Source organism: Metopolophium dirhodum, chromosome 1, assembly GCF_019925205.1.
Source record: "Metopolophium dirhodum isolate CAU chromosome 1, ASM1992520v1, whole genome shotgun sequence".
Taxonomy (NCBI): Eukaryota; Metazoa; Arthropoda; class Insecta; order Hemiptera; family Aphididae; genus Metopolophium; species Metopolophium dirhodum.
Window position 1 is genome coordinate 130,453,447 of NC_083560.1, and position 18,297 is coordinate 130,471,743.

The 18,297-nt window shown below is 28.1% G+C and overlaps 1 protein-coding gene across 4 annotated transcripts in view; it reads right to left on the bottom strand.

Annotated features, from left to right (window-relative positions):
* LOC132935429 (uncharacterized) overlaps positions 1-18,297 on the bottom strand; it is a 45,725-nt gene extending 27,428 nt beyond the window's left edge. The window contains exons 1-4 of one of the 4 annotated variants that reach the window (XM_061001973.1): positions 18,129-18,297; positions 17,469-17,551; positions 16,607-16,716; positions 16,160-16,259 (exon numbers count right to left, since the gene is read on the bottom strand). In XM_061001973.1, the coding sequence (XP_060857956.1) occupies positions 16,160-16,259; positions 16,607-16,716; positions 17,469-17,481 (223 nt within the window). In that variant the 5' untranslated portion in view covers positions 17,482-17,551; positions 18,129-18,297. Of the gene's footprint in view, positions 1-16,159; positions 16,260-16,606; positions 16,717-17,468; positions 17,552-17,746 lie in introns of all 4 variants that reach the window. The other 3 variants (XM_061001974.1, XM_061001972.1, XM_061001971.1) reach the window with 3 other exon arrangements.

Below are 18,297 nucleotides of genomic sequence, written 5' to 3' on the forward strand. Positions count from 1 at the left end.
ATAATGTAGTGTTGTATGATTTATATTTACGTACTTATTTAATAATTTTTTTTGTCAAGAATAAAAACATTTTTTTTACATATATTTTTAATTACATATTTGGATAAAATTAAATACATATAGGTATATGTACATATTTTTGAATTTTTAATACATACAAATCCGCACTCTAACCATTACTATATGTCTAAATGTTTGTAAAGAATGTTATGATATTTGAAAATGATTTTGTGGAAAAGGATAGCACATTTTGGGAACAAATTAGTTGATTCCCAAGTACCTATTTACCTGCACTGATACCGTTGAATTTATTCCGTGGCTATTAAGAGTACATTTAAGTAGATTCCCTTATTATTGTATATCAACTGGTGATTTAAACCAAGAAAGACCAAGAAAAAGAAGTTTTATGAGAGAAGTGATAATTACCAGATATCAGTTTTTAAAAACAGTGTGTTTTATATTTGTGCCTAGAGCTAACTAAAAATTAAAATGCAATCCCTTACATTTTTGTACTATGAAGATGAATACCAAAAATATTTGAAATAAAAAAGTTGTACAATGTTCCTGATGATTTTCAAAATATGAAAAAACTAAAAAGAAGAAAATGTTTGAAAGAATTCTCAGGAAACCTCTTCGTGGTGTCTCTTGGGTAATGCTAATAGGCTGAAAAGTTTGTTTAACATATTTCCATATACATTTATCGTATAACTGATATACAACAATCAATTCGTACATACCTCTTAAAAGCCTGGGAATCAACTAAAGCATAAAGTAAGTCTTGGGAATCATAAATGATAATTACAAGATAATATTTGTAGTATTTAAAATTCAAGTCTTCATTTATAAACAATTGTATAGAAAATACCAAAATGAGATTTGTTTTATTATTATTTGATAAATATTTATGGTTTGAAAGTATTGAAAAAGAGTACCTAGTGGTTTGTTATTGCCCTGCCACTAAACAACATTAAATTAGACATCTCTCCACCAGGCCATCAGGGCACAACCTTACTTCAGCAGTTTCTAATATAAAATTTCGAAATTCAAGATCAATATTTCCATATACCTTGATATTTAACATGTAGGTTAGTCTAGTATGTGATTTATTTATTTATTGAAAAATTGGGAATACTTCTAATATTTTTAATTGTATTTTATTATATTACAACTATATGTTATAATAGTAATAGTATGTTGTCAGTTTGTCGCTACATTGTAGAATTGTGTGTAATTTCAAGTGCATAAGCATTTAGGGTGGCCCTTCGTCATATAGGTGATTTTTCTAACATTTTTTTTCAGTCTTACCCCCTAAATTGGTTCCAATATGTATACAAATTAAGTATACAAAATTGCATATCGATAGGTTAAGTTTAACCCATGCCCCCCAGCACTCAAAATTCAAAAAATGTTACAGTTCAATTAACCAAAATTTTTTTTAAATAATTGACTGATATCTTGTTGTAATAATTTCATATAAAAATATGTGTACGACATTATTTATAGAAATTAAATATTCTAAAACTATTTTTCTATACATTTTTTTGATTAACGTAATAATTATTAATTTAGTTGATAATGAAACATAAAAGTGTATAAATAACGTAACAATATTAAACAAAATTATAAAATATCTAACATACTATTATATTTTTATTGTCTTTTTCATTTTGGAAAACTGGTTTTATTTATTATCTGAAATTTGAAATAATCGCACTATAACAAAATTATTTTATTTGACTATATTTTAATCTTATAACTATTCGAAGCCGTTTTAAAAATATATGACACTTTAAAACTGATAGCAAATGTTTAGATATTTGTATCTTATATTATGGTCGATTTACTAATCAGTAATACTAATCAGTACACTGCGGTTACTAATCACTAATCAGTAATACTAATCAGTACACTGCGGACCGCGATCGATATCCGAACAAATATTGTACATTTTTTTCATCATGGCTTCAACATCTACATCAAATATTATTCTTCGTGAGCAACATAAAATATTTTTAATTGGTAGTGATTGCAATCAAATTATTGGTAGTAAATTGCCGTCAAAAAGACAGGCATTACGTGTACTTTTTTTTAATATGCGTAAAGTAAAACTCAACCTACACGAAAGCGCAAAACTTGTTATCCAAGAAATAGTTGTATTTTGGCAAAAAGCTCGCATACCCGTTAGACAAGAATACAATAACATTAAGAAGCTGGAATCGTTATACGAAGAATGGAGAACATTACAGAAACATGCATCGAGAACAACAGAAGTAAATAAGAATAAACAAGAATGTTTTGTGAATGAGTTGGATGACCTTTTTGATATTGCACATATGGATGCATTGGATATTATTAAAATGGAAATAGATCGACAATTTTTACTCTCTCAAAGAGAAAAAGGCAGAATTGGTTGTATGCTCGGTAGAGATAAAAATTTACAGAAAACTGAAGAAAGAGTAAACACTCAGTTGAAAGCAGTTACAAAAAGAAAAAAGCGAGCTTATACAGAAATTGAACTATCAAGTAAGTTTGTACTTTTCTATCAAACCATTTAAAATTATTGTACAAATTTAATTTATTTTAGGACGTGCTGTTGACAGCGAAGTAATCTGTTCTCCAAGTTCTAATAGCGGTTCTGAATCAGATGTTGCAAAAAAAAACATCCGAACTCCCAGACTTTCCTACTTTTCAAAATAGAGGTAAAAACAATTTTATAACACCGAAACTTGCAATCGCATTGGACAGGTGTAAAATAAGTGATCGCGATGCAGTTCATATATTAACAGCTACTGTAGAAGCTTTTGGTATACATGTAAGTGATTTAATTTTAAACCGGACATCTATTAATCGAATACGCCAGCGCTTACGTAAGAATAGAGCAGATCAACTTCGAAATGAGTTCAATACATCAGAAATAGGTCCAGTTGTTGTTCACTGGGATGGCAAGCTGCTCCCAGATTTAACAGGAAAAGAGCTTGTTGATCGTTTACCAGTTATTGTTTCTTTTAAAAATTCAGAAAAGTTGCTAAGTGTTCCTAAGCTCATATCCGGAACTGGAAAAAATCAAGCGGAAGCAGTGTTTCAAGCACTTGAAGAATGGGGCCTCGTCGATAATATCCAAGCTCAATGTTGTGATACAACGGCTTCAAATACGGGTCGTCTAAAAGGAGCATGTATTATCTTGGAACAGCTATTAGAACGTGATATATTATACTTTCCTTGCAGGCATCACATTTATGAAATTATACTTAGATCTGCATTTGAAGTAAGCTTTGTAGTTACATCTGATCCAGATAATCAAATTTTTAAACGTTTTCAACAATTTTGGACAAAAGTTAATGTCAATAATTATAATACCGGATTAGAAGATTTAATTGTCAGTGAACAATTAAATGATGTATCTTATGTTATATTATTATTTTATATGGACCAATTACGCAAACCTCACAACAGGGACGATTACGGAGAACTGTTGGAATTAGCTGTAATATTTCTTGGTGGTACCCCTACACGTGGCATATCTTTTCAGTATCCTAGTGCAATGCACCACGCTCGTTGGATGTCCAAGGCCATATATTCATTAAAAATATTCATATTCCGTAATCAGTTTTAATCAAAAAAAATGAAGAAGACTCAATTCGTACAATTTGCGTATTTCTTATTCGATTATATATTAAAGCTTGGTTTTGTGCACCTATTGCTTCGTTAGCACCATTTCAAGACTTACAATTTTTGAAAAGTCTTATTGATTATGAAAAAATACATAAAAACATTTCTCAATCAACTTTAAAAAAACTATGTGGACACTTGTGGTATTTAGCACCTGAAACAGCAGCATTGGCATTTTTTGATACTAATTTAACAATTGAAACAAAAATTAAAATGGTTGATGCAATAAAACTAAATAACTTAAGTTCTGAAATCAATAAACGAATCATTGTTTCGCCAAATGAAGTAGCTCAATTCATAAAAAAAGAAATAAGCGATTTAATATACATTGAATCTACTTCATTTTTTTCGCAATTTGGAATACCAACATCATTCTTGGAGCAACATCCATCAATGTGGGATACAAATGAAGATTTTCAAAAAGGCCTTGAAATTGTAAATACATTTCATGTTACAAACGATACGGCAGAAAGAGGGGTAAAGCTCATGGAGGAGTATAATACGGTCTTAACAAAAAATGAAGATCAAAAACAATACGTGCTTCAAGTTGTCGAAGATTATCGCCGTAAATACCCGAACAGTTTAAAAAGCACAGTTTTAAAACAGTTTTAAGTATTTTAATTTGTTCACAATAAAATATAAATTTAAACAAATGACGTAATTAATAATTACTTATTTGTTTTATCGAATTAAGCTATTTTTTAATAACGAGTTATCGTATATTATATGAAATACATTTTGTAATAATAATGTTTAATTTTTACTTTATTTATATATTTTTATGTTTCATTATCAACTATATTAATAAATATTACGTTAATCAAAAAAATGTATAGAGCAATAGTTTTAGAAAATTTAATTTCTATATATAATGTCGTACACATATTTTTATATGAAATGATTACAACAAGATATAAGTCAATTATTTAAAAAAAACTGTGGTCAATTGAACTGTAACATTTTTTGAACTTTGAGGGCTGGGGGGCACGGGTTAAACTTAACCTATCGACATGCAATTTTGTGTACTTAAGTTGTATACATATTGGAACCAATTTAGGGAGTAAGACTGAAGAAAATCAAAAATCAAAAAATAAGGGCCACCCTAATAAGCATACTTATTTTACAAATAACGTTATCAACTCATTTTAAGATACTGTTCAAAATTAATTTTAATGTTATTGCTCGCAATATATTTTTTTAATAGTAAATAGAATTTTTTATACCATCTCCCAAATTCTTAAAAATGTTATACTAAAAAAGATTAATTAAAAATTGTCATATTTCAATTTTAGGAGAAGTTAAAATCAAAATATAAAAAATGCGGAAACGTTGATTTCAAGACTTGACAAAAAAATTCAAATCTGTTTTTAGAATTCTTATTCATTCATCAATTTAGCAGAAAACTCATCTAAAATCATATGTCATGCATGTGTTAGACAAAGACAAAAAATCACAGTAGAGTTAAGTTAAATCTAATCCCTTTAAGAGGACGCCTCACCCGCATATGCTGTCACTGTCTTACAAGTGCGTAACATAACAGCAAATTGTACGCACAGAAAAATACGTGTACCTGTTAGTTTAAAAAGTGAGTGAGTTGACCTCTTATAAAATTTAAAGTTAATATTATTATCTGGGAAATCTCATGGGCTTTTAATTATATTTTAATTTAAAAGCGAGTTATTAATATTTTAAAATTGAACGGGTGAGTAGAAAAAGGATAATATTCCAAAAATACGAAAAATAAACTGAGATAGCTATTTTGTAGTTGAATGTCGAATTCGTTTAATGAGCGTATAAAGAATAATATTCCATTGAAACTACGTTTATAAATTTAGCCTTGAGTTTCCACTCATTGTCGTACTAGCTAGAATGTTTGGCTTATTTTCATTTATTTTTAGTAATACGACAATCGTAAGATTGTTTTCGATAATAATATTTTATAATATAATTTAAATATTATGTTATCACTTAAGACCAGATTTATACTCTCTTAAAATACCTAAAATATGATGCAAATATTTTCTAAAAAACCTTCAAATATTCTCAATAAATTCTCTTAAAAATTTAAAAAAATATGCTAAAGTATGCAAAAATAATCAATAAACATCATTATTTGCCTAAACATGAATTTTTAAATTTTTTTTAGATTCTGAGTGAAACGATGAATGTATTGATTTTACAATAATGTTTGTTTTTTTTTTTATTTTTTTTTTTTATTTTTTTTTTTATTTTTGTGTCTGTGTACACGATAAGTAGTCGAAATAATGCTTCGATTTTCGACTTCAGTATCTTGTTCGATGGGAAAGTGAATATCGTTGGTGCATTGGGGAGGTCAAAATTTTAATTTCCCAGTAGTTTTCAAAAGCGATGTGAAAAACAAAAGAAAAATTAAGGAAAAACGGGAATTTTTACGCAAAATCGATTTTGGTTATTGGTGTAACTCTAAAACAAATGACCGTAGATGCATGAAATTTTCACTGGTTGTTTATATTTGCATTTTCTATACACAATACAATTTTGAAAATAATTTGACTTTTTTTGAACTGTTTACGGACATTGTCAGTTTTCAGTTTTTTTTCTATAAATATCAATAAAATTTTATTTGTTGGGTAAAAAAGCTTGAAAATTTAATAGAAGGCTCCTAGGTTATTGTTTCAAAGGCAGATGAAAAAAATTAAAAATCCTTAGTCACAGTTTTTTTTTATACACGTTTAAAGTTCAAATCTTGAAAAAATACGGAAAAATCACGAAAATTTGCAAATTATTTTGAGTTAGAAATTCATAAAAAATTTTCTTTTTAAATCTAAGATTTTAAAATCTAATACAAGATTCCTCATAAGTTTGTCTAACTTTATCAAAAAAAAAATTTCTACAAGAAAGTCAAATTAAATTTTTATGAGCGTTTTAAATTCATATTTTTACAACATTAGATATTCACTCGATTTCTCATGTACCGATTTCCTTATTTTCTTGTAATTCAAAAACGAATAACTGTAGATACATGAAAATTTCACTGAATGTTTATATTAGCATTTCCTATACACCATACAATTTTGAAAATATTTTGACACTTTTTGAGCTGTTTACGGGCATTTTCAGTTTTCAATTTTTTTAGTTTTTTTTTCTATAAATATCAATAAAGTTTTATCTGTTGGGCCAAAAAGTGTAAAAATTGAATACAAGACTCCTGATATATTTTTACAATAGCAGTTGAAAAATATTGAAAATACATAGGCACAGTTTTTTTTTATAAGCATTTAAAGATCAAATTTGGACAGAATTTACCAAATTTATAATTTAATAATTATTTTGTAGTTAAAAATTTATAAAATGTTCAACTTTTATAGCTAAGGATTGAAAATTGAAAACAAGGCTCCACGTAAATAGGTTATTTATAAATTACTTTATTCACAATAATATCATCAAATATACTTGGTAATATCATAGGCTGACTGACCGTTTTCGCTCAGAATCGTTTTTCTTATACAATGATATTATATCATTGAATTCAAATTTAACACCATCCATTACAGTGACCCACTTGTAACCTACTGTACAGCAGAGCGACATCCACTTATCCACCTTTTTCAATATTATTTTAATAGTGAGGTATTAATTAGGTATTAAAAGTTGCGTATTCTAATGGAATACAATTGCACTTTAGTAAAAGTTGGAAATAATGATAATAAAAAAATTGGAAATGTCCAAAAATTGTACATGTAAAAACATAAAAATCCGGTCTTTAGTTATAACCTTAATAACGAAAACAAATATAATATTATCATTATTCGACATGCAGTTGTCATAAATACGATTGCACTTTTTTCAAACAAATTTATTTTTCTTTGTATGACGTAAAGTAATAAATTAATACGCTTTTAAAGTGTGTCATAATAATTAATTGCAAAGTGTCATCCGATTCAGAAGGAAGTATTACTGAACCAAGAAGATAACGTGGCAAGTTTAATAAATCCCAGCAAATAAACGAAATAGAAAAATCGGCCAGCCAAAGAGGAGAAGAATTTGCTACAAGTTAAGGCATTCTAATAGAGGCTAGAGTAACAGGTCCTAACTGCGACTGTCGTAAAAAATGTATAATTAACGTAAGGGGGCTGCAACGTAGCATGTTTTAAGGAGTAATATTTAGGAAATTAGTAAGACATGTACATTTGGGTAATGTCTATGTATGAGAAGTAAATGAACACCACTAGTGTGTGTAATCCATTATCGCTTTTGTCACAATGCCGCCCACCCATTTCACAAATTACGGATTCCTGGAACTACAATAATAATAATAATAATAATAATAATAATAATAATAATAATAATAAGAACAATAACAATAACAATAATTATTATTATTATTATAATACCTACTACCTACCTATTAAAAATTTTAAAAATATAATATAATTAATAAAGAAGGTGGGTAAGTGGATGTCGCTCTGCTGTATAGTAGGTTACAAGTGGGTCACTGTAATGGATGGTGTTAAATTTGAATTCAATGATATAATATCATTGTATAAGAAAAACGATTCTGAGCGAAAACGGTCAGTCAGCCTATGTTACACTTGGTATATATATTGTGCCTAAATATTTTTAATATTTTCAACTGCTTTTGTAACAATATACCAGGAGCCTTGCATTAAATTTTCACGGTTTTTTACCTAACAAATAAAATTTTATTGATATTAATAGAAAAAAAACTAAAAAATTAAAAACTGACAATGTCCGTAAACAGCTCAAAAAGTGTCAAAATATTTTCGAAATTTTATGGTGTAAAGAAAATGAAAATATAAACATTCAGTAAAATCTTAGATTTAAAAATAAAAATTTTTAAGAATTATCAACTCAAAATAATTTGCTAATAATCGTAATTTTTCCGTATTTTGTCAAGATTTGAACTTTAAATGCTTATAAAAAAAACTGTGACTAAGGATTTTTATTTTTTTCATCTGCTTTTGAAACAACAACCTAGCAGCCTTCTATTAATAAATTTTCAAGCTTTTTTAACCAACAAATAAAATTTGATTGATATTTATAGAAAAAAAACTAAAAAAAATAGAAACTGAAAATGTCCGTAAACAGCTCAAAATAAGTCAAAATATTTGGAAAAAGTTATGGTGTATAGAAAATGGTAATATAAACATTCAGTCAATATGTCATGTACCTACAGTCATTTGTTTTAGAGTTGCACCATAAACCAAAATCGATTTTCTCAAAAAAGATTTTGCGTAAAAATTCCGGTCTTTCCTTAATTTTTCTTTTATTTTACGGGTCGATTTCGAAAATTACTGGGAAATTTTTACTTTTGAAAGAACATCTGATGATGGTAATTAATGATTACTTATGGTTAGTAAATTTAATTTTAAATGAAAGATTAACTAGGTACCTATTAATAATATAATTTTCTTCAATTCCATGATTCTGAGCAGAGCATATTCAGTATATAATATAGTATATTATACTAATTCTTTCTTAATTGTAAATTGTTCAATCAGTGTTTTTTTAACCTAGGTTCACTTAACTTACACCTTGATTTTCACCCGAAACGCTAGTCTTTACCAAATTGCAATTTTGTAAAAGAATGAAAAAAAGCACAAAATGTTATCGTGTATAGAGAATGCGAATATAAACAACCAGTTAAAGAAAATCGAAGCAGTTTTACTGCCCCAAACGGCGGTGACATACACGGAAGTAAAAAAATTTAATATTAAATAATAAAAATAATAAAACACTCATCATTGTAAAATCAATACAATCATCGCTCCGCTCATAATCTAAAAAAGTTGAGCGTAAGTCCACAATATTTTTTGACGACTGCCTGAAGTTTGAATTTGACGAATTCATCAAGTCCTGAAAATTTGCAAAATACTTTTTAGTTAGAAATTAATAAAACATTTTCAAATGTTTAAATGTTTTGATTAAAAGAAAATGAAAAGAAAATCACGAATAATTGCAAATTATATTGTAGTTAAAAATGTATAAAATAAAATTTTTTAGCTAAAGATTGAACAATTTAAACATATTTTTTTACAAATAGTTGATATTGTAACCCAAATCTCTAAAAATATATTCACACAGTTCTTTGTATAGACATTGTAAATTCAAATTTGAGCAAAATTAGATAAGTACCTAAAAAATAAATAACGTTATTAGTTATTTTTTTTAATTTAAAAATATTATTCGTGGGTATAATTAAAAATATTATTCTACAAAAAACTTTTAAAGTATAGCAAATTAAATGTTTTCGAGGAAATCACACGAAGAAATCGCGTTTTCTAGTGTTAGGGGTGGTGTAAAAAATTGTACAATATAAAGTACTTAATACTGGATAATTTTATACGGTTCGACCCGTATTGTAAAATAATTTTGATATTCAGTTTCAAACTTGGCAGTGCTGGGGTAACGGACCTTGGAAAAATATTATTATTATTGTTGATATTTTTTCAATGAGTTCATACATGTATAAAAAATGTAAATCAGACATTCCGAAGTATGTGTAATTTACCTCCGCTTATTGGTCTAAGACGTATGAAAAATACGTGTGCTGCAATCCCCTTAATCGTAGAAGAAAAAAAACTATAAATAGCGCAGTTTTTAGTGGTCGTCCTAAAAATTAAAGGGATACGTAATCTTTTGGGGCTTATAGATAGATTTGACGTGCAAAGACATCAGGCTTTATCGTCTAAATCAAAGCAAAACACGTCTTCTTTTAAATAGCTAAAAAAAATGCTAGTCCTGTTGTAGTCTGTCGTAAAGCATTCATGAGTCTCCATTCAATATCAAACAAAGTAATTCAACGTTTGAATAGATTACGTGGAACCTATCAGTCATTTGTTGATATAAGAGGAAAACATAAAAACCGGGGAAATACTTTAGACCCAGAAATAATCTGTAAAATCCATGATCATATTTCCTACAAAAGAGATGAAGTAAAGAAACTCCTTGTATTTAGTGACGCGTGTGGTGGCCAAAATAGAAACCATACGGTGACTATAATGCTTTTGGCAATGACAATGAACAACAGATTTTCCATCATCCACCAATATTTTCCAGTACGAGGTTACAGTATTTTGCCCTGTGACCGCAACTTTTCAGTGATATACCGAGCAGTAAGGAGGTTTGATCGAATCTATGTACTTAGTCAGTATGACAATCTTATTAAGACAGCCAAAAAGTTCACACCAACTTTTGAAGTAAAATCAATAAAAAATGATGACATACTAAACTTTCATGGATGGAGGCCTCAGTATTTCAAAAAAACAGCGATTGATAAAGAAAAAAAGGTGAAAAGTTCAGTATAAGCTAGTATAGACACTTGGTATATAAAAGTGAACTATAAGGGTATGTGAAGGCTTCTAACTTTATTGACGGTCTTCTAAGTGTAACTTTTAAACTAAACAAAACAAAAGAAGTGCTTTTTCCAGAGGATAAAATCTATCAAGATAAAGTTGCAGTCAACCCCAAAAAGATTCAGGACACATCAAAAGTCGGACAATACGTCCCGCAAGAATATCAAGGATTTTGAACCTGCCCAGTTCGAATAGAGCAACTAGTGATGATGATAATGAACATTAAGATTTTAGAAACCTATCGATTATTTTAATGTAACAACTTTAATTATTTTTAAATGTATATTATATTTAAACTAAAATAAGACAGTACTTTAAAATACTTTTGTACTAAATAAAGCCTTTTATTAAGAATAAAATGAAGTTTTAAAATTATTTTAAGATCTTATTATTACAGTGAGTGGAAAACGAATAATATTCCAGCACTTCATAAGTTTTATATATATATAAAAAAAATTATCACGATACCATATTTTAGGAGGTTAAAGGTTAAATACAAACAACTAATTTTTGTATACATAAAATTAACATTCAAATAAATTGAACGAAATAAAGATTTTTTAAATTTTCCAAAAATAGGGTGTTGAGGAATATTATCCTTTTTTTCTCAGCCGTTCAATTGTAAATTTAATGTACATCTTAAAATACTAATAACTCGCTTTTAAATTAAAATATAATAAACAGCCCATGAGATTGCCTAGATAATAATCTTACCTTTAAATTTTATAAGAGGTCAACTCACTCTAGTTTTTAAACTAAACAGAGGTTAACTAACGGAGCTACATGTGTTTTGGTAAGCGTACAATTTGCTATGTTAGGCACTTGTAAGACGGAGATAATAAAAGCAGGTGAGGAGTCCTCTTAACACATTGACGGACACTACTGCTATAGCAGTAATTTATAATTTTTATGTTAGGTGGCATTACTGCTATATATTGATATATTTTATAAGGAAAAAATACCAATAAAATATACTATTTTCTATTTTTAGAATTCGGGTTTATTAATACTTTAGTTGAACTAAAAACGCACACAACTGGGACTTTAAGAAAAAATCGTAAAGGAAACCCAAAAGTTGTAATTGATAACAAACTAAAAAAAAGACAACATGTACATAAAAATAATGTTTACGTAAGTAAATAGAAGGATAAGCGTGATGTTTTGTGTATAACAACTAGAGTACATCCAAAATTAGTACAGTCAGAAAATCGGTACGACCAACAAAAGAACAAACCGTCGGAGATCGTCGAGTACTACAACTATATGAGTTGTGTTGATCGATCAGACCAGATGGTCAGTTACTATAGAAGTCCAAGAAAGACATGTAAATGGTATAAAAAGGTAATTTTTCATTTACTCGATGTTACAGTTTGGAACTCGTTTTTTATCTATAAAAAACATTTCGATACTCTAAATATGAAATTTAAAGCTTTTCGTGATTTACTCATTAAAAATTTGTTCTATATTCCGAACAATGTGACTGCAAATTAACTCTTTGTACTAAAGAAAAAGCCGTCAATACCTCCAGCAACCAAACACTATCAAGAAAGAATACCAATACCAGAAAATTATAAGAGAACTATTTATTACAAAAATTGTTTACAGTGCTACAAGACCAATAAAACCAGAAAACAAACGTCTTTCCAGTGCGCAACACCACATTGTGCTGGATTTTGTTTTGAAGCGTATCACAAAAAGTTGTAATTAATATGATTGAATGTTATAATTGTATTCAAAAGATTTTTTTTTTCAATGAGGTTTATATTTATGTTAAAATGTTTAAATAATCATACAAATATACAATTGTACTATTATTTATATAGGATTTATGTACTATTTGTTTAAAATGTTTTTATAATCATACAATTATTACAAGTACTATTGTTTATATACTATTTATGTACTATTTGTTTAACCCTTTCACTACCCTTGGGTACTCCAAGGTACATACAATTAGAAGTGTGATAACGGCACAGTTAATATAGATAAAAATTTGTAGTTTGAAAAATATTGTAGCGTAACGTATATATTTAGATTATAAGTTTAATTAATACTGTTAAGTTTCAATAATATATAATTTAAAATTTAAAACGTACAAATAAAATGCAAGTTTTCTTGTTTTTATGTTTTTTTCTGACTATACATCTTTTGATGTAATGTGGCACTAAACTAAGAGATAGTATGTCGTCAAAATAATTTGTAGTGATAAGATAGTATCTTGACAGTAAAATGAAATAAAAATCGGAAAAATCGGACCACTAGATGGTGCGGGTGCAAGTCAAACAGTTAGTGGGTATTGAAATGCCCACGAGTAGTCGATTTAAATAATTACACTACTGAAACAAATTATTCATATTATTACTCTATGATTCAAATGGTTCAATCGATATTATTTTTAGAAATATCTCTCCTACTCATTTTTACTTATCGTCACAGAAAAAAATATTATCGATGTTGATATTTTTTTTTTACACACAAACACATTTATAATTGTATCTGTTGATATTTATTATTCAAAACTTTTTTATTTATATGGTGTCTGTCGTCGAAGAATGTTATAGTCTACAGTATTTTGTAAAATTATTTGACTGTTTATTTTTTATAACTATGGCTAATAAATTAAAACCTCAAGATATTTATGAACTAATGGATGGTTACAATTCTGAATTAGACACATTAGACGACAGTGATGACGAACAAGTCCCAAATGAATTACACCAGATGAACGAAGAAGGTACAATATACAACTCAGCTTATTTTATAGCCATAATATATTATAATAATAATTTATACAATTTATTAGGAAAATTTCCGAATGAAGTTTTGGAAACACTTCTTGCAGAGTTTGATACGACGGAAACATTTTTTGAAAATGAAACCAACGATGAACCAAATGCCGAGGTCGATCTAAATCTTAACTATACACATCAGGTATTGAATTATTTTGATAAGATTTTACGAATGGATGTTACTGCGAAAAATGAAATAAAATGGGTCTCACAACCATTTGTCCCTCCAAAACTTTCGATAGACGATATTATGCAAGATTTACCAATATACATTGACATTCCTTCACCATTACATTATTTCAATCGTTATTTTTCCGATAGTGACTTCGAAAATATGGCATTATATACAAATATGTATGCACATCAAAATACGTCCTCGTGGAAAAAAAATACCGATAAATATGAGATACGAACTTTTATTGCGTTACATATATTGACTGGTTGTTTGCGTTTTGCTAGAATTTCGATGTACTGGGATACATTCATCGGGATAAACGTTTTTATCAATAATATGTCAAGAAATCGTTTTTATTCTCTCCGGTCTAATTTTCACGTTATAGATAACATGAAAATCCCAACTAATAATAAAGATCGATTTGTAAAAGTTCGTCCCATGTTTGACTGTGTTCTGAAAAGATGTAGAGAACTAGTAAAAGAGCGTAACCTATCAATCGATGAGCAGATTGTTCCATTCACTGGCCATTTAAATGTGAAACAATATTGCAAGGGTAAACCAAATCCATGGGGTATTAAAATTTTCATGTTGTGTGGCGCCAGTGGTGTAATATATGATTTTATTATCTATCAAGGCAGTGAGACCGAATTTTGTCCTCAATTTAAAAATAAATTTGGTTTAGGCGCTTCAGTTGTTCTACAACTAACAGAACATGTCGAGGAAAATAAGCATTTTTTATTCTTCGATAATTATTTTGCTAGTTATAATTTGTTCGAAATATTGTTGCAACGGAAAATATTTGCAGCATCCACCATACGAGTGGATAGATTTTCGAAGCCCCCGTTTATGAACGATAAAGTGCTTGCTTCCATAGGAAAAGGGGCAACACACGAAATTCGAAATGACAAAAATACTATAGCATTATTAAAATGGTATGACAATAAATCCGTTCACATGGCATCAAATTTTATTGCATCTGGAAATGTAGACCATGTTGAACGGTGGGATAAAAAAATTAAAGAATATGATACAGTTGAACGTCCAGAAGTAATACAACTTTATAATAAGAGCATGGGTGGTGTGGATAAAATTGATCAATTGATAGCCTACTACAGAATTTTTTTAAAATCGAAAAAATGGACATTACGTATGGTTTTTCATTCAATTGACATGGCGATCTGCAATTCGTGGTTGGAGTATTTACAAGATTGTAATTTGTTGGGTATTGAAAAAAAAAAGCAAATGGATTTACTGCATTTTAAAATGAGGCTTGCAGACAATCTTATAAATTTGGGAAGATGCGACAATATAAAGCGACCTCGAGGACGACCAACTAGCGCTTCAACGCCATCGCCTTCACCTCCTTTTAAAAAAAAAAACGGCAAAAGAATCAAAGCCGTATCAAGAAACCCGTTACGATAATATAGGACATTTGCCAACTTCTGGAGAAAAATAGAGGTGCAAAATGGAGAATTGTAACGGCAAAACGCATGTAATGTGCGAAAAATGTAATATACATCTTTGTTTTGTCGTTAACGCTAAAAATTGTTTTGCTGCATTTCATAAAAAAAAATAATAGTTTTGTTGTACATATTTCTATAACTTCATAAAACAAAAAAGATATTTGTAAATATGAATTTTTATTATAATGACTACCAATGTACCTTGCAAGGTACAACCTTATAACTTTTTACCAAATTATCCTATCCTCACGAAACTTGGTACTTGCTATCTAAGAAGTGTATTTATAGTATAAGTGAAGAAAAAATTTTTTTTTTCAAATTAAAACATAATGCGGTAGTGAAAGGGTTAAAATGTTTTTATAATCATACAATTACAATTAATATTGTTTATATTTAACTTCTTATAATAATAATACAGATTTATTGGTTATATATTATGAAATAATTTATGATTTTGATGTATTATAATCAAAAAAATGATTACAGCTATAGCAGTAATGTCAACTTACATCGACTTTTCAATGTACGTACAGCAGCACTGCTATAGCAGTAATGTTTTTACTGCTATAGCAGTAATAAAAAAGTGCGTTTTAAAAGCAGGCTATGGGAATTTAGATAAATGAAAACTGTCCGTCAATGTTCATAGTAACACTATAAAAAAGTGGTAGATACGCTACTGCTATAAATCAATATTGGTTTATGACTTACATGCGCTGCAAAATGTTTTCCTTATAGTACGTATTGGTTTGTATAATTCCTTATGTTCTTCAAGCCTTACAACACTATTTTTAAAGCATTGATCTTTCAACTAATAAATAAACAAATTATATTTATATGTTTTATAATAGGTATAGAGTTTAAAATTGTAAAATGTTAATCAAAACCAATAATTAGTTTCAAAAAACACATTTAGCAAAAATTTGTCAACAAAAGATATAAGTGATATATGAGTTATCAAAAAAACAAAGACAATACCTACTTGAATAAAATAAAATAAATTATGTGTATACAATTTAAATTAATTAACAACACTCATTAGTACATATTAGTATATAGGAATTCTAAATAACCTACTAAATTGTAATAAACTTTTAATATTTTAACTCTATAATTCAATGTAAAGACAATCAATAATTAAATAATATTAATACTAACTTCATTATATAAAGGTTTAGTAATGCATACTGTTGACGATCCAAATTTATTTTCATCATTCTTTTGATCTGCAGCAGTCTCATTATTATTTGACTTTGAATCATTCAGATCTAAACACCGATAACAAAAATAAGTACCTATTGAATAATATTATGGTAATTTAGCAGATTTGAATTTAAAATCAATAATAATAAAAAATTACTGGTTTTTACAGTTATAACTTGTTTATGTTAAAAGAAGTTTTAAAAAAGAATAGGTAATATAAAATAATAGATTATTATATTTTAGTATTTTGATTTGTTAAGTCACATGAGAAAGTAATTTGGGTAAAATTTGGAAAGTATTAGTCAACCCTTTCAGGTGCCGATTTAGGGTTGAAAAATGACAGAATATGGTAGTTTATTTGTTTTTCAAATTTATTTAAAAACTTTAGCACTTAGCATAAAAATGTATAGAACCTTAATTATGTCTATAAAAACTAATTAAACAAAATTTTTCGTAAATTCATTATTTTCCAAGAAAAATATTAAAAGGTAAAACAAAAAAAAATTTTTTTTTTGACAAAATCGATTTTTTAAATTATTTTATAATCATACCCGTCATAAAGACATTTATCATCATTGATTATAAATAGACAACTGCTCATTGGCAGGTATTTCAATAAATTTCATTGCTTTAAGTTATTAAATTGTAGATAGATATAACATGTTATATTATTAACTTTATTCTACCTATTATATATATCAACTTAAATTTATATTATGTACCTATCACAACAACAAAAATAACAAGCATATTCTAGAAGTTCTTAAGCTTGGTTATAATTAAAAAACAAACATTAATATCTCATGACAAAACTAACCTGTTTTGTACATATTGACAAAGTTCTGAACTGAAGAGGTTCTTTTAATGTAGTTGCAACAGTGAATTGTGAGTGCCCAACTTCTGACAACAACAAGATTATAAATTTTAGATAAAATTATATAACATAAGATATTGCTAATTGGCATTATCACATTTTCTTCAAGTCATAGGGCACACATATTAAATAAAATTAGTTTAAGATACACTGTTGATTAAAATTCCATTTCCCGCTAAGACTTATTCTCATTTAACTATCGATTAATTTTCTCCACCTACTCCAGCATAGCCATGAGTAGCTACAAGTCTGCAACATAGGTTTGAATGCAATGTATGGATTGCGAAATGGTTAAGATATTTATCATTGTAACAATTAATTTTTCACTACCTAGGTAAGTAAACCTACCGGGTACGTTAATGTTTTCAAACTAGAATCAAAATCTTCCGACACATCGTAGGTAGTATAATTTATAATTTAGCGAGACCATACACACATACACAAGATTAATTAATAATTTAAAAAAAACAAAAACAGTTTAAACACTTAGCACACTGTATTAAACACGATGGATTTTTTTTAATATTTCCGAGCGCATTGTCGACCGTGTACTGCAGGCAGTACTACGCAATTCATACATGCAATATTGAGATATTTATTTACCGAACACCGGTAGCGCTAGGTATCCTAAAATATTATCCTTGCCGATCGTCCAAACCACGAATTGAAATATACTGGATATCGAACGACCAAAATTATTAACGACTATTTTTCTCGGACCCAAACACGATCTAAGACAGTATGGTTGCCCGACGACCTGTGATGAGATCGT